General features: G+C 38.2%; 3 protein-coding genes across 16 annotated transcripts; 2 read left to right on the forward strand and 1 right to left on the reverse strand.

The window, feature by feature from the left end:
- The first annotated feature begins 171 nt into the window (after window positions 1–171).
- On the forward strand, window positions 172–4,426 carry LOC143901462 (uncharacterized). Of its 13 annotated transcripts, none has more exons than XM_077413803.1 (4): window positions 172–629; window positions 683–800; window positions 2,255–2,416; window positions 2,942–4,426. In XM_077413803.1, the coding sequence occupies exons 3-4, from the start codon at window positions 2,413–2,415 to the stop codon at window positions 4,006–4,008; spliced, it is 1,071 nt and encodes a 356-aa protein (XP_077269929.1). In that variant the 5' UTR covers window positions 172–629; window positions 683–800; window positions 2,255–2,412; the 3' UTR covers window positions 4,009–4,426. The 13 variants fall into 13 exon arrangements, with proteins under 13 accessions (XP_077269929.1, XP_077269928.1, XP_077269926.1 ...); XM_077413802.1 differs by having other exon boundaries at window positions 172–625; window positions 683–1,588; XM_077413800.1 differs by having other exon boundaries at window positions 172–625.
- Window positions 4,427–9,927: 5,501 nt separating this feature from the next.
- On the forward strand, window positions 9,928–11,125 carry Gar1 (Gar1 ribonucleoprotein). Its single transcript, XM_077413825.1, has 3 exons — window positions 9,928–10,154; window positions 10,287–10,527; window positions 10,781–11,125. The coding sequence occupies exons 1-3, from the start codon at window positions 10,081–10,083 to the stop codon at window positions 11,108–11,110; spliced, it is 645 nt and encodes a 214-aa protein (XP_077269951.1). The 5' UTR covers window positions 9,928–10,080; the 3' UTR covers window positions 11,111–11,125.
- Window positions 11,126–11,190: 65 nt separating this feature from the next.
- Window positions 11,191–15,833, reverse strand: Larp7 (La related protein 7). Of its 2 annotated transcripts, none has more exons than XM_077413778.1 (6): window positions 15,552–15,833; window positions 14,992–15,260; window positions 13,827–14,173; window positions 11,934–13,703; window positions 11,574–11,718; window positions 11,191–11,510 (listed from the first exon to the last, which is right to left on the reverse strand). In XM_077413778.1, the coding sequence occupies exons 2-6, from the start codon at window positions 15,227–15,229 to the stop codon at window positions 11,359–11,361; spliced, it is 2,652 nt and encodes an 883-aa protein (XP_077269904.1). In that variant the 5' UTR covers window positions 15,230–15,260; window positions 15,552–15,833; the 3' UTR covers window positions 11,191–11,358. The 2 variants fall into 2 exon arrangements, with proteins under 2 accessions (XP_077269904.1, XP_077269903.1); XM_077413777.1 differs by having other exon boundaries at window positions 14,992–15,278; window positions 15,552–15,832.
- Window positions 15,834–16,262: the final 429 nt, after the last annotated feature.

Raw genomic sequence — 16,262 nt, forward strand, 5'->3', positions numbered from 1 at the left:
TTCCGAAGAACTCGATTAAATGAACATCATATCATATGCATTCTTATTCTATGCTCATCTCGGCGAGCGGGATAGCCGGGATACGACATACGACCGTGCGAGCGGGCAAGCGGGCAATGCGGGCACAGTGTGTGACAGTGTGATGCGGGCACAGCGGGCATTCGTCATTCGTCGATCGTCCGCATCGTCAGCATCGTCCGTCGTCACTGATGGTTGTGTTCGATTACTACTTTTTTGCGAGACGATTCGTTTGATTGAGTTGAGAATTGATACGTGATTGTAATCGTTACGATATTCAAGTTATTGTACAAAAAACCGAGAGTTGTCAGCATTGTCGAGCGAGGCTGTTGCGGTACTGCTGAGAGGAACGATACCCAAATACCCACGGTCCGAGCTACGTAAAAGGAAGAACGATCGTCGCCATTACGACGTCACACGAACAAAGGACGAGACCGCCATTATGGAACAGGCGAATGCCTTTCGGGCTTGGTCTTCTTCTTCTTCTTTTGTTTAATGGCACCCGCCTCTTATGACTTTCGTCTGTGGCGATACGGCCAAAATCTTGTGGTAGGACAACTTAAGGGGCGGAATTTTGTAACACTCGGAAATGTATATATGTATGCGCGTAAGTGTAGTTGAGTATGTATGTCCGCGGTGTCTTGAACTCGGATAAATGCAGTAGGTTCGTTAGGCCCAAGGAACTGCACGGATCACTTCCCCCTGCGGCCTTTCGGGCTTGGTCAATGCGACCATCTTTTCACGGATTATATTCAATATACGAGAAAGGGCTCAGCTTGCAGGTAACTTCCTTCGATCTCTGTTAAATCATCGAGCATCAGAGTGGGCGCTAGATAGTCGTCCAGCGTAAGATGATGGACTTATGGAGGCTCTTACCCGGCTGCTCTAATCAATGTAGCAACCGAAAAATTATCATTAATAATTGGTTATAAAATTATCGGAAAATTAAATAAAAAAATAAATAATGATTTTTACATAGTGTAAGAGTAAGTTATATGTTCTGTTAGTGTAAATATTAAAATTTATACAATAAGTTGACTACGTCAGTGCTAAAGAGCAGAATAATAACATGCGCGTGTAAAGCCCCTTGCACAATGCCAGGCAACAAGCAATAGGAACAGGAAATAACCAAAAAATCGTTAATTACAACCTAAAAAATTCAAGTGCTGTGATTGGTTGGTAACACGCAATAAGCACAGAATTTCCAACGTGATGGAAACTCTGTGTCTATTGCCTGTGTCACTGTTTATTCTGCATTTATACATGATTTCTGATTTCTATTCCCTGTTCCTATTGCCTGTTGCCTAGCATTGTGCAAGGGGCTTTACAACGTCGTGACTGCAGAGTGAGGTGTAGCGCCGTGTAGCGTTGTAGCGATTGATGCGATGAAGAGATGGAGCCATGGTGGAAGTAATTACTTCCACCATGGATGGAGCTAAAAGAAAGATATAACGTGAGAATGCTGAGAGGGAAAATGAAAGGAAAATTCTCGAAAATAAAGGTTGTCAATGCGCGAGAGAATAATTATGCCGCTACCATACAGCGCAGAGAAAAGACATGTGCAAGTGAGGTTAGAAACTTCGCGCGATTTTGACACTCGGAAGATCATTCGCCTAACCTGTCGTACGCCATATTAAAACTACAATATCTTTTATAACTCATCGTCAACACCAAGTTTTCTTCTTATCATTAGAAAGATTATTATTTTAACTACAATTCCTTAGTTTTTTGTTTACCTGGCTCGCAAACTTGCCAAGAAAATACAGCGTTTTTCACTGGCAGAGCCGGTGCGCACTCAGTGCACATTAAAGCCGTCGTACACAAACCAACGTAAAGTGTATGTTTAATATAATCGAGTTAAATCATGAAATCCTCAATATTCTTTATTGCACTATTTAGTAAAATATGTACTGAGTATTTTATTAGTTGAAATATTTGCATTTTACTTTAAATATTAGAGACTAAATCAGTGTACAACGGCTTTAATGTGCACTGAGTGCGCACCAGTTCTGCCAGTGAAAAACGCTATAATGTTTACCATATGCCTTGTGTTAAAAATGCGAATTTCAATACTGATATTTTTAAAATTTTTATCGTCAACTTATGCTAAAGTTTTGGGCATCGGTTTGTTGTGGTTCACTTTACAACATAATTTAATTTCGTAAAGATCTGTCGTTTTATGATCGAGGTAAAAGCCTCCTTATGGTCCTTTCATCGTTTCGATCCTTGGTTTCAGATTTCGCGAGAGAACGATGTGAGGAATACCTCCTCAACAGAAGAGAGAGATGTCTTCAATCTAAAAGGACTGGAAGCATCGCGAGCCCTCATTACCATGGTAGAAAACTGAGCTCAGTATAATTCCTTCTCGTTAATTTTCTTGTGGTTGCAACCCGCATGGGTAATCATTTATCTTTTCTGTAAATAACTTAAAATTACATTGTCGAAATAGATTACCAAAAGAGAAACGTGATTCCGATATTCACGTGAATACTGCGTTATACTTGTGTCTATTGTGGTTCAATCCCGTTAATTTTGACATTTCTTGCGTTATTAAGATAAAACGTATTATCTGCGTATGATTCATTATTACTTAATTGAATTCTCTCTTCATCTTTAACTGAGTTCGATTATAAACCGCTATCTGAATACTGTTACTATTGCCTTTGATGTCCGGATGAGGGAAACGACACATCGAGTTTCGCGAAAGTTTATAAACAGAGTTAAGTGAAAAGCATTCCGCCAGGATCATTTCGAGTTTGATATCAATAGATATCTACAATCAATACAATGGATTCGATAATTGATCATATCAATCAACAACTCGGGTTGAGTAATTTCATAGCTAACGTTTATGCTAATTTTATCAAAAAAGGGTCCTCCGGAATTACGAAACAAAGAATAGATAGTTACCTTTCCTCCTTAGATGGAAATTGGAAGAGGTTCAGTCTAATTCATGACGCCATTCTACTGGCCGTTGCTAAACTTACAAGTGAAGACAGGCAGTTAATTCGAACGCACTCGTATTTCACGGATCAATTATTTTCCGTGACTCACATGGATTACGTAGCAGCAGTTGAACAGATTAAGTCTAGTATCAGTACAGACCAGCAAAATTTGGCAGGGTCTTTGTCTGCACCATCTCGATCTCAAGATACTCATATATTCAACGTTTCTCAATATCAGCATAACATTCCAACGTTCGACGGTACTCCGTCAAAATGGCTCAATTTTAGAGACTTGCCATTTTATGACAATCCTAGACTTCAAGTTAACACGGCATTACAATCTTTAGTTAATCTAAAATTAATGAAAAAGGAATTGGCTAGCGAGCTAGAACATTTATACACTGCTGTTCTTCAAATCTATAGAACATTAGAAACGTTACAACGACCAGTGGAAAAATGGGATGATTTTCTAGTATTCATGACGGTACAAAAGTTAGACTCAGAATCGGTTAAAGCTTGGGAGAATAAACTAGGGTCATCAAAGATCCCTCCCTCGTGGCAAGAGCTTAACGAATTTCTTATTACACGTCTTTTCTCCCTTCAGGCGTATGAAAAATCTCAAGTAGGAAAGATTGCATTGAAACCACAGATGGCTACGGCCAAAACTCATTACCAAGGAACGTCTGACGATAATGCCCCGTCTAACACATATGCTTGTGTAATTTGCAAAGGAAAACATATTATTATCAAATGTCCTAAGTATTTAGATGAGACTATTGCTCAAAAGTTGGCACTCATAACCAAACACAAATTGTGTTACAATTGTTTGGGAAATCACAGAATATCGAATTGCAAAGTAGCTAAGCGCTGTAAAAAATGTGATCGGAAGCACCACACAACAATACACAAAGAAGAAACTTCTTCTAGCACTAAAGATATAAAATCAGACCCTCAACAACAGTTCAGCCTTACCGAGTCAGGACAAAGCTATATAAAATCAGAGCCTCAAGAACAGTCCAGCTTTACCGAGTTAGAACAAAGCTAACTTGGTGTTTTCCCCAATATCGATACTAGATTATCTGCAAGAAGAAGGAAAGTTATTACCTTTAGCAATTCCCATTAAGTAAAAAGAGAGAACGATGCAAGGAATATCTCCTCAACAGAAGAGAGAGGTCTTCAATCTAAAAGGATTGTAAGCATCGTTGGCCCTCGTTACCATGGTAGAAAACTGAGCTCAGTATAATTTCTTCTCGTTAATTTTCTTGTGGTTGCAACCCGCGTGGATATAATCATTTATCTTTTCTGTAAATAACTTAAAATTACATTGTCGAGATAGATTACCAAAAGAGAAACGTGATTCCGATATTCACGTGAATACTGCATTATACTTGCGTCTATTGTGGTTCAATCCTGTTAATTTTGACATTTTTTGCGTTATTAAAATAAAACGTATTATCTGCGTATGATTAATTATTACTTAATTGAATTATCTCTTCATCTTTAACTGAGTTTGATTATAAATCGCTATATTACTTATTGGATAATTTGTTTTATTGCTTGAATTAATGTGTCAATTAATATTGAAAAGTGCTTTATATTCGATTTGTAGAAACACTCAGAACAGGCTGTCTTAGCGTAATTAATCCTTTATCTCTTTTAGAAGATAGTTATTGCTCTTTCGAGTATGTATAATTTTATATTATTTAATCACTTCATCTGAAAGGATTATTTCCTGATTATCAGCTAATTGACGCATTACCTCATTTATGATTATTCCTTGTATATTCATTGATATTTATTCGTACTGTATGCTTTTAAAATGTGTTTAACATGAACGATCCTTTCTCTGAGATAGATTAATTCTGGAATACACTTGATTACGTCAACATTTTCGAGAAATGAGCATACCTGATTTCTACTTTCTTTAGCTCCGGTAACTTAGCCGGTCAACTTCGACTTTATTAATTTTTTTTTTTTTTTTTAATTGTTTGTTGGTCGTTTGTTGGTGATTGTTGGCCTAATTACAACGTTTGTTGGTTCTTAATTTTTTTGTAAATTAAAAAAGAAAAATTAACGTTAAGTTAGCCGGAAAAAACTCATTTTTAATTAAAAAACGGCCTAATCGATGCGTAATTGTTTGCTGATGATTGTTGGTCTAATTTTAGCGTTTGTTGGTTTATTATTAGTCTTAAAAACGAAAAATTATCTCGGTAATCGACACTGAACATGCTCTGCGACCACATGCGCATGCTCAGTGGCCGCACGCGCATGCAAAAGTGCGCGAATTTGAAACGTATGTATACTTATATAATGCATATCACTTATTGTTAGCTTTTAATGATGAATATATCTTATATAATATATCAAAGTACATACGTGGGCGGAAGGGCTTTGGGTAAATATCCCGTTTAAAGGACCCACTTCCGATGACCTTGAATTTGACATATATTGTCAAGGACACTCTCCCGAGTAACATGCAAGTGATTTTAGTCAGGCTTTAAACAGTTAAATACTACCTACATAGGTTAGATGACACGCGCTTTAAAAGTATTTAACTGTTTAAAGCGCGTCACTAATCTACAAAAACGAGGGGTGGGGGTGAACCTAGGTTCGCGTGGAAAGTGTATGCGTGAACTATTTCGACATATTTATTAGTCATTTATACCTTTTAAAACTCAAAATAGCTGCTATATTTTCCAAACTTTTTTTGTTTATAATTTTTTAATAAAAAGCGACCCCCGACTAAAATCATTTGCACGTTACTCGGGAGGGTGTCCTTGACAATATATGTCAAATTCAAGGTCATCGGAAGTGGGTCCCCTAAACGGGATATTTACCCAAAGCCCTCCCGCCCACGTATGTACTTTGATATATCATATAAGATATATTCATCATTGAAAGCTAACAATAAGTGATATGCATTATATAAGTATAAATACGTTTCAAATTTGCGCACTTTTGCATGCGCGTGCGGCCACTGAGCATGCGCATGTGGCCGCAGAGCATGTTCAGTGTCGATTACCGAGATAATTTATCGTTTTTAAGACTAATAATAAACCAACAAACGCTAAAATTAGACCAACAATCATCAGCAAACGATTACGCATTGATTAAGCCGTTTTTTAATTAAAAATGAGTTTTTTCCGGCTAACTTAACGTTAATTTTTCTTTTTTAATTTACAAAAAAATTAAGAACCAACAAACGTTGTAATTAGGCCAACAATCACCAGCAAACGACCAACAAACGATTAAACAAAGAAAAATTAATAAAGTCGAAGTTGACCAGCTAAGTTACCGGAGCTATAGAAATCAGAAATCATGTATAAATGCAGAATAAACAGTGACACAGGTAATAGACACAGAGTTTCCATCACGTTGGAAATTCTGTGCTTATTGCCTGTTGCCAACCAATCATAGCACTCGAATTTTTTAGGTTGTAATTAACGACTTTTTGGTTATTTCCTGTTTTTATTGCCTGTTGCCTGGCATTGTGTAAGGGGCTTTAAGGTGAAATTTCATGGGCAGTGAAAAGCAGCAGCAGATCGTACTGATTGGCTACAAAATAGAGAAGTTCTAGTTGTAGCCAATCAGTACGATCTGCTGCTGCTTTTCACTGCCCATGAAATTTCACCTTTAAGCCCATTCTACAATAGCCGTAAAAGTATGTTTTAAGACGTGAGCAGTAAAAATTGACCAACTACAGCCGATCATTCTTGGATTGTAAAAATCCCATTAGTCAATAGCTTACTGCTTACGTCTTAATGCATACTTTACGGCTATTGTAGAATGGGCTTTAAGGCCCGGACACATAGAAAAACTTAAGCAGTAAAACTCAAGCAGTAAGCAAATCAGCCAATCACAGTCAAGAACTTAAGGCACGGCCCTAAGCGCCCTGCTTAAGTTTAATTGCTTAAGTTTTTCTATGTGCCAAGGCCCTTATATAACTTCAAAACGTCTAAGGGTGCGGTTACATGGGCTGATATTTTCTGCGTAAGGGCCGGGGCACGAACATTGCCGTAGCGTCTTACGCCACCTTACGTGAGAATTGCCTTACGCCACACGTAAACCAAACGTACGGCAACGCACATAGAAAAGTAACGTAACGCATGTAACGTATGATATGTTACGTTACGTTTTTCTATGTGCGTTGCCGTACGTTTGGCTTACGTGTGGCGTAAGGCAATTCTCACGTAAGTTGGCGTAAGGGCCAGGGCACAAACATTGCCGTAGCGTCTTACGCCATCTTACGTGAAAGTTGCCTTACGCTACACGTGAGCCAAACGTACGACAACGCATATAGAAAAACGTAACGTAACATATCATACGTTACATGCGTTACGTTACGTTTTTCTATGTGCGTTGCCGTACGTTTGGTACGTGTCGCGTAAGGGCCGGGGCACGAACATTGCCGTATAGCGTCTTATGCCACCTCACGTAAGAATAATTGTCTTATGCCACACGTAAGCCAAACGTACGGCAACGCACATAAAAAAACGTAACGTAACATAATACGTTACATACGTTACGTTACTTTTCTATGTGCGTTGCCGTACGTTTGGCTTACGTGTGGCGTAAGACAATTCTCACGTAAGGTGGCGTAAGACGCTACGGCAATGTTCGTGCTCCGGCCCTAACGCGTATCGCGTAACCAAACAGAGACATTCCGCGTTTTCTGTTACGCGGAATTGAATGTTTTTAGTTCACATGGACTATTTTTTTTCGCGTAACGCGTATCGCGTAACCAATAAATTACGACGTTTGACATTTCTATTGAAACATTCTAAAAGAATGTACAATATGATTGGTTGCGCAATACGCGTTACGCGGAAAAAATGGCTCATGTGAACTATGGACATTCAATTCCGCGTAACAGAAAACGCGGAATGTCTCAATTGGTTACGCGATACGCGTTAAGGCTGATTTATAGAGGCCGTAACCGTTGATTTAAGCCGTAATCTTTAAAAAATTGATCAATCACAGTCGAATGTGAGAAAAACAATCGACTGTGATTGGTCAATTTTTTAAAGATTACGGCTTTCAATCAACGGTTACGGCCTCTATAAATCAGCCTTTAGGGTGCTGTCACATGGCAGTCAGAAATTCGGAAAACGGAATCTCGGAAAAGTAACGTAGAGGGGGTCAACCAATCAGAGTCAGCTCGATTAGTACGATTTTTGAAGGGCCGGGCTCCCCATGGAACGACTTTTACGGAAAACTAAATGGCATTCTAACCTTAACATATTTTTAAATTAAAAAAATTTCTATATAATTTTAGAGTATAATAAAAAATACGTCGAAGCTTTATTTTTTAATAGACTACTACTACGGTAAGTATCTTTTTCTTCTAAAACAAAAATTTTTTCAATTTTTACTTATTCCGGAAATATTAGTCCATGGGGAGCCCAGTCATAAAAATCGTTATTTTTCCGAGATTCCGTTTTCCGAATTTCTGACTGCCATGTGACAGCATCCTTACGCGAAAAAAATCAGTCCATGAGACCGCACTCTAAAGCCCGTATCAGAGGGTAGCGATCATGTAACTTTTTTCCTAGAGCGGAAACGTGAAAAGTGAAAACTTTTATGTAACTATCTCTTTCTATTGGTGTTGAATAGAAACAGATAAACTTTTCACTTTTCACATTTCCGTCCTAGGGGAAAAGATACATGATCGATCCCCAAGACTACGGATTGGGATTGAGATTGGATTGAAATTTAATCAATCAGAACAGAGAAAACTGATCTCAAGTTTAGTTAACTTTGCTCTGATTGGTCCAATCTAATCTCAATCCCAATCCGTAGTCTGATACGAGCATAAGGGCCACTATCACAGTCTCTGATTAACGTGATTCTCCCTAGATTCTCTTATTAAACTCACTCTTCGTCTCTTTCTAGGGGGATAGTTAGAAAGAGATGCAGAGTGAGTTTAATCGGAGAATCACGTTAATCGGAAATTGTGATACCGGCCTTATGTCCACTATTTGCCGTGTTCCAATTGAGAAGCTGGGCACACACACTAGCTTTTCGCAGAACGTAACAGTAAGGTTTCGACCAATCGCGTTGCTCAATTCTTACTTCTACGGTTAGTTCCGGTTTACAATAGGTATTTTAAGTCCTAAAGTTACTACAAAATCCCGTTTACGCGAAGAAATTATCGTAAGTTAAGCGGGGAGCACACACTTCTGCACAACGCATAATGCGTAAGCATAAAAAAATTGATTGGTCTATTTCCTTATGCACATGTGTATGGACCAATCAATTTTCTTATGCTTACGCATTATGCGTTGTGCAGAAGTGTGTGTCCGGGCCCTTAAGCGGGGAGCACACACTTCTGCACAACGCATAATGCGTAAGCATAATGCCCGATCTACAATAGCTGTAGTAAGCTGTAGTAAGCCTCAAGATGTAAGAAATTGACCAATCACAGTCGATTATTCTCCTCCCATTCGCCTGTAATTGGTCAATTTCTTACAGCTTGAGGCTTACTACAGCTATTGTAGATCGGGCATAAAAAAATTGATTGGTCTATTTCCTTATGCACATGTGTATGGACCAATCAATTTTCTTATGCTTACGCATTATGCGTTGTGCAGAAGTGTGTGTCCGGGTCCATACTTACATAACTACAAGTAATGCTGCGTTCCCACTATACGCGTCGCGCGTCGCGTTGTCTGTCGTTAACCAATCAAAACATCCCATTTTATTACATTACTTGTGACGGGTTGTTTAGATTGGTTAACGACAGACGACGCGACGCGCGACGCATATAGTGGGAACGAAGCCTAAAGGTAAAATTTCATGGGCAGTGAAAAGCAGCATTAGATCGTACTGATTGGCTATAAAATAGAGAAGTTCTAGAACGCTCGCGTAAACGTAGTAATTGTCAATGGTGAAAACACGGCTTGCGAACGCGATAGAAAACGCTCGCATGTGCACGCGCCTTGATGTCGCACATCATGCGCACTCAGCGCTCAGCGCACTGATGCGCTGTGATGCGCATGGATGCGCACGGTACACACGTAATGCATGATCCGGTATATCCGGCATCTGCTGAGAAGCACGTGAAAATATATTTGTTTTCTCCATCCAGTTGACGTACAGTTGTCCTCTGTGAGAAATTATGTCTTTCCGTGGACGCGGTGGCGGAGGTTTTAGGGGAGGCGGTGGTTTTAGGGGTAGCCGAGGTGGCGGAGGGTAATTTCGGCAATCATCGATATTGCAATGATAATCTGCATAAAATGCCAGACAAATTTGTTATAGGTTAGATTAAATCACGAGTGAAATTCCAAAGCGTTAAATGTGCTTTTCTCTGTAAATTTATCACAGGTACGATCAAGGACCTCCGGAGACAGTAACGCCTTTAGGACACTACACATGGACGGTAGAGAATGACTTGGTTCTTAAAGTCGATATTGAACAGGTACCCTTTTTCAATGCGCCGATCTACACAGAGAACAAGCAGCAAATCGGGAAGATAGATGAAATATTCGGCAATATTCGTGATTATTACGTGTCTGTTAAGGTAGCAGAAAACGTGAAGGCTGGCAGCTTTCAGAAAGATGCTCAGGTATTGCAACGCTAAAATTAACAACCTTTATATGACTACCTTATTAAATAATAAGTTTTGAAAAAGTCATTGTCATACTACTTCCTTCTTCAATTTTTAATTGTCTAATCAATCTTATAAAATTGAATACATGGGATGAAGGTCAGATCAATCGATTACAAGTGAACTGTTCTCACATGGAGCCATATATCATCCCAAAAACATTCGTATATGAATTTTTATGTATGTACATGTTATTAATTATTGATTATAGTTATATATTGACCCAGCAAAGCTATTGCCTCTTCAGAGGTTCTTGCCAAGACCTCCTGGAGAACAAAAAAGAGGTGGTGGCCCTGGCAGGGTCATGAAAAGAGGCGGTGGAGGCAGAGGAGGCTTTGGTAGAGGCGGTGGAGGCAGAGGAGGCTTTGGTAGAGGCGGTGGCAGCAGGGGTTCCTATGGGAGAGGAGGAGGCGGTAACAGAAGTGGAGGATTTAGAGGTCGCGGAGGAGGCGGCGGAGGCGGTAGATTCAATCCAAATTCAGGTGGTGGTCGAGGAGGAGGAGGAGGAGGAGGAGGAGGAGGAGGCAGGGGAAGATGGTAGATTTTAAAAATATCTTGCGACGTGTACTATAATGATAAATAAAATCATAAAGAGAATTAAATATTTTATACAATTTACTCAGTTGCCAAATTTCCTTTAATCACTTCAACTATATCGCTATGCCAAGCGTTATTTACTTACATGTACGTACATATACACATGTGGATTTGTGCTACAACGTGACATATGCGTGTACGTATATTAAAATTTTTTGATATAAAATCGAATAATACGATAAGGTCGATAAGTCAATCTTGATCAAACTTTATACATTTCCCAAGTTCTTTCTCCGCTCGTTTCAGCAATTTATCACGCCCTCTTTGCTTGACTCTTTTCTTCTTGCTCAACTGCTTTGTCCTGTCTTCCGATATTTTATCCCAATATAACTTCTCTTCATCACCTGAAAAATTGGGAACGTAAAGTTAGCGATGCATATATTATTCGCAATATACAAGATATTTACCTTCTAAAACAGCCAAGCGTCTTCCTTCGTAGCTCTTCTGCACGAATGTCTGTGCAGCTTCTGCTGTTTCGCATCTTACATAGGCTTCACAAGAATCAGCTGTTACGTCTATATATTTCACAGAATTGTTTTCTTTTAACTCCATCTGAAATTAAATACTTAGCATATATAATATTTTGCATTTATCCTTGTTAAAGATGGAATCTTTAATATATTATTTACATAGTAAATATATACATATATTATAATAATATATGATAACTATAGTATGTATACAGTAAATATATAATAATAATAATAATATATATTAATATATTATATATACATATTAAAGAAATTCTTTCCCTAATATTAATTTACCTTGAAATTCTGCAGATCTGTGCAAGGCTCATCCATTTCGATCTTGACTATGATTCCTGGCGCATAATTAACACGTCCATAAGATTTGTTTTCTTCGTTAAGTTTCCCATTATCATTTTCATGTTTAAATTTATCATGCGACGTATTATTCTGTGCGGTTTTATCGTGGTACCATCCATTCTTTGTCATAATTCCGCCTCTTTCCACCTCGGCTTTCCTTAAATGCAGTTTTAGTTGTGACATTTTAGATCGTTGCAAATCTAAGTATCTGTTTCTAACACGCTTCCAATCCGACTTCGCCATTATTTGCAATCCCATTTTACTACAGATGTCATTGTCCTGAATTTTGCTTCTTTTTTTCCGATTCTTTTTCTTCTTCCTTTCGTCGACGCTAGTCTCCTCGCTATTTCTCATGTCGAGATCTCTCGCGGAATGTTTTTCAGTTTGTAACAAAGCATTTTGTGTCTCATTGCTCTCATCGCCTTCATACAGATATTCCAATTCTGTCGTTTCATTTTTATTCGAATTTATCACTGGTTCTTTGCATTCTTTTTTTACTGCTTCTTCACTGATGTCTTCTGCAACAATTGTGTCGTCTATCGTGAGTCTTTTCCTCTTTTTTTCTGTGACTTTGTTACGATTTTTGTTCGAAATCTCTTGATTTTCTATATTGCTGTTTCCACTGATCTCTTTTTCGCCTTTAATACATGACTTTTCCGGAGCAAGTTTCCTTTTCTTTAAGCTTTGTCGACCATTATCATCTACTGTATCTGTTTCGTTATCGTGAGTATTATCCTTGTCTTCGAATTCTTCTTTTGACACCTTTTCTTCTTCAATCTGCTGATCTATTATAGTTTGATCTATACTTTCTTTTCTCCTTTTCTTTACTTTAACGTCGCTTTGGTCCGCAGCAAGCGATTTTTCCGGGGCATGTTTTTCTTCCTTTAAACTTTGCCTAACATTATGATATGCTGCATCTACTTCGTTATCGTAACAATTATCCTTGTTTCCTTCGAGTTCTTCTTTTGGCATCTTTTCTTTTTCATTCTGCTGATATGTTGTGTTTTGATCTGCAGCTTTTTTCTTTTTCTTGACTTTACTATCATTTTCGTCTGTAACAAGCACTTTTTCTGCAACATATTTACCTTTTTTTATATCTTGTCTATCGTTATTATCTATCTCATTATCTTTGTCTTCAGAGTCCTCTTTTGATACCCTTTTCTTTTCATTCTGCTGATCTGTCGTACTTTGATTCATCTCCTTTTTCTTTTTCTTGACTTTAATATCACTTTCGTCTGTAACAAACAATTTTTCTGAAGAATATTTTCTTTTTTTCGAACTTTGTTTACCATAATTATCCGCTACATTTATTTCATTATCACAAGTACTATCTTTGTCTTCAGATTCAGCTTTTGGTATCTTTCCTCTTTCATCTTGGTGATCCGTTATATTTTGTTCACCAGCTTCTTTTTTCTTTTTCTTAACTTTAATGTCGCTTTCATCTATAACAATCAATTTTTCTGAAGAATGTTTTCTTTTCTTAAAACTTTGTTTGCCATTATTAGACTCTGTGTCTACTTCGCAGACGTCATCTTTATTCCCTGTTTCTTCATTGGATGCCTTTTCTTTTTCATTGTCTTTCAATTTCTTAGCTTTTGAACTAATTGCTCCAACCACTGCATCTTTTTCAAGTTCGTCAAATGTCGTTATACTTAATACTTCAGTAGGAGGTGTATACGATGGTAAGACATGTCCTTTTTTCCGGAATATCTGTAAAATAATACGTTAAACTATAACACATTGCCAAGTTATGGAAGTTCTTCCATTATTTTTCGCATCTGCAATTATATAGCGATATATTTGACGACCGTTAACGAGCACTACTTATCTTACCTTGATGCATTCTTGAGCACTGCTTGGCATATCAAATTCCACAAATGCGAATCCCCTTATCTTCCTGTTGCTCTTGTTACGTGGAATCGAAACGTAGTCTACCGATCCGTATTTAGAAAAAATTGATATCAACCAATCATGATCAGCATCTGGAGGTAGATTTTGCACATAAATCGTGCATTCGTCGACATTTTCCTTCTTCTGAATCGGAGTTAATCGACAGACCTTTGTACCGTCCTCCGATACTTTTAACATAGTTGATCCCTGCAGAGCCTTAGCTATCCTACTGATATCTGTGGTTAACTCGCGCAGCTTATTGAATTTTGTAAATACCTCGAGATCCACATCTAAAAGACCAAAGGCAATTACAGCTAGTACTTTGATATATATAGCTTTTAATAAGATTAAAAAAGTAAGATATTGTATAATTTCGATAGCTAAATCTGTCGAGAACAGATTTTGTATCTACTGCAAATTTCAATAGAATGCCGAGCTATTCTACTAGAAAGCAGAATTATTACAGAATCCGCTAACAGAATATAGTGGCAGATTGACTGCAGAAATTAAGCAAAATCTGTGCCATTTTGTAATCATTTAAATAAAGTATTCTACTTGTGATGGCCACGTGTGCCTCCACCAAGATGGCACCACACCAATTAATCGCGTTTTCTCGCGAGCGCCGACTTAAGTATATAAATAAATTCAACAATAATATTCATTGCCCCGACTGACGCTCTTATCGAACGATAAGAGCTAGGCGGGCATTTGTGGAGTGTGGCACCATCGCGTCTTGCAGAGTTGCATGGTATTTTTAGGGATGCATCCTCCACATAACATCATTAGGTACATCCAACCATACGCTCCTCTCCATTATCCACAATTGACAACCACCCATATCCCCAAACTACTTAAATGTTTGTAAAATAAGTTTACAAAATTCTGCTTGGTTTCTGTCAACAATCTGCTGTTAGATTATATTGGCAGGCATGCAAAACACATGTTTAATGTGAATGTAGGTGATAGATCTGTTATATCTGAGCAAGTCTGCAGTCTGCTGCCTATTTATTATCACTCGAGTATTTTACTTTCTAGAATGCTATTATATATACTTTAAATATAATGATTGATCTTGAATCAAAGACATAAGGAAGAAGTAAGTACTTACAGGGACTTCCTTTCAAAAGTCCAGACAGATAGCGATCCTTGTTCAAGTTAGCATCGCTGAAATAGAACTCCATTTGCCTGAGTATCAAGGAGTGCAACGCTTTCTTCCTCAGTCTCGGTTTACCATGCGAAGCGCCCGATTTGTTGTTGCGCTTAATCGTATCGATTACTGGTGCCTGTATTTGAGGAACCGGTATACTTTCCGAGGCTAGCTCCATATCTGATTCCTCCATCACCATTGTATTCTCAAAAAGACATGCAACAGGCTCCCTGAATAAAATCCACGTACTGTAAGAAATATTTACAAGTCGGCGTTCAAGTCAATGTACAATATTTTATTCGTAACTCATTTTTTTTTTTTTTTTTTTTTTTCCCTCGGGCCATAACAAAGTTGAAGTATGTGCCTAATACTACGTTTACGCGAGCGTTACTTCTGTAGTAACTTACGATAATTCACTCGTTTACGCGAAGTAAATTATCGTAAGTTACCACAAAATCCCGTTTACGCAAAGGAATTATCGTAAGTATAAAACTGAAACGTAAACGTAGTATAAAACTCACCAATTATTTACAATATAGGTTAGGTAGAGCACGAAAACTGGAAAACTTCCGAAGAAGGCATACGACCACGTTCAACGTTCAACCACGCTGCCTCAACCACGCTTAACGGCACTTAACCTCATTCTCGTACTTCTCGTTCCAAATCCAAACAATTCTCAAGCCTTCTAAATTTCTAGATACAAGCTGCGTAGTGATGCCAAGTGATGCCGGCTGCCATATGCGATTTCATGCCTTCGGGGCTTCGGGGAGCCAGTCACTAGTCAGGGCTGCGTTCCAAAATTCACTCTAGTTAACTAAAATGCTATAGTGTACGTGACGTAAACTATAGCATTTTAGTTAACTAGAGTGAATTTTGGAACGCAGCCCAGAGTAGCCAGTACGGTCGGGACGCCGGGGTCGCGGGGGACGTGGAACCCCCCACCCACTCCCCCCCATCACATCCCATATCCTACTACACACGTGAACATATCAATAATACTCAAAAACGAAGCTCGCCAAAGCGAAATTTGTGTGGCTTCGGAAAACGAAGCAAATATATGTATGTATATATTTATTTATACATATACAATATAATAAGTAAATATAAATAAGCGTCTTAATGAGATTTTTCAAATTTATCTTTAGTACATTAATTTTTTTTATAAATAGTTATTCGGAGAAAATTTTGGTAATTATGCATTTTGGTAATTAAGCAGCGAGCCTGCGTGCCTC

Source organism: Temnothorax americanus, unplaced genomic scaffold (assembly GCF_048541705.1).
Source record: "Temnothorax americanus isolate GAGA-0224 unplaced genomic scaffold, ASM4854170v1 Scaffold34, whole genome shotgun sequence".
Classification (NCBI taxonomy): Eukaryota; Metazoa; Arthropoda; class Insecta; order Hymenoptera; family Formicidae; genus Temnothorax; species Temnothorax americanus.

Bases quoted from the DNA above. Each gene is read 5' to 3' on its own strand.
- Gar1 (XM_077413825.1), top strand. From the start codon at position 10,081: ATGTCTTTCCGTGGACGCGGTGGCGGAGGTTTTAGGGGAGGCGGTGGT. The intron at 10,155-10,286 runs GTAATTTCGGCA...AATTTATCACAG, and splicing joins GGTAGCCGAGGTGGCGGAGG to GTACGATCAAGGACCTCCGG. The intron at 10,528-10,780 runs GTATTGCAACGC...TATTGATTATAG, and splicing joins GCTTTCAGAAAGATGCTCAG to TTATATATTGACCCAGCAAA.
- Larp7 (XM_077413778.1), bottom strand. From the start codon at position 15,229: ATGGTGATGGAGGAATCAGATATGGAGCTAGCCTCGGAAAGTATACCG. The intron at 13,704-13,826 runs GTAAGATAAGTA...ATTATTTTACAG, and splicing joins GTGCTCAAGAATGCATCAAG to ATATTCCGGAAAAAAGGACA. The intron at 11,511-11,573 runs GTAAATATCTTG...CCAATTTTTCAG, and splicing joins ACGCTTGGCTGTTTTAGAAG to GTGATGAAGAGAAGTTATAT.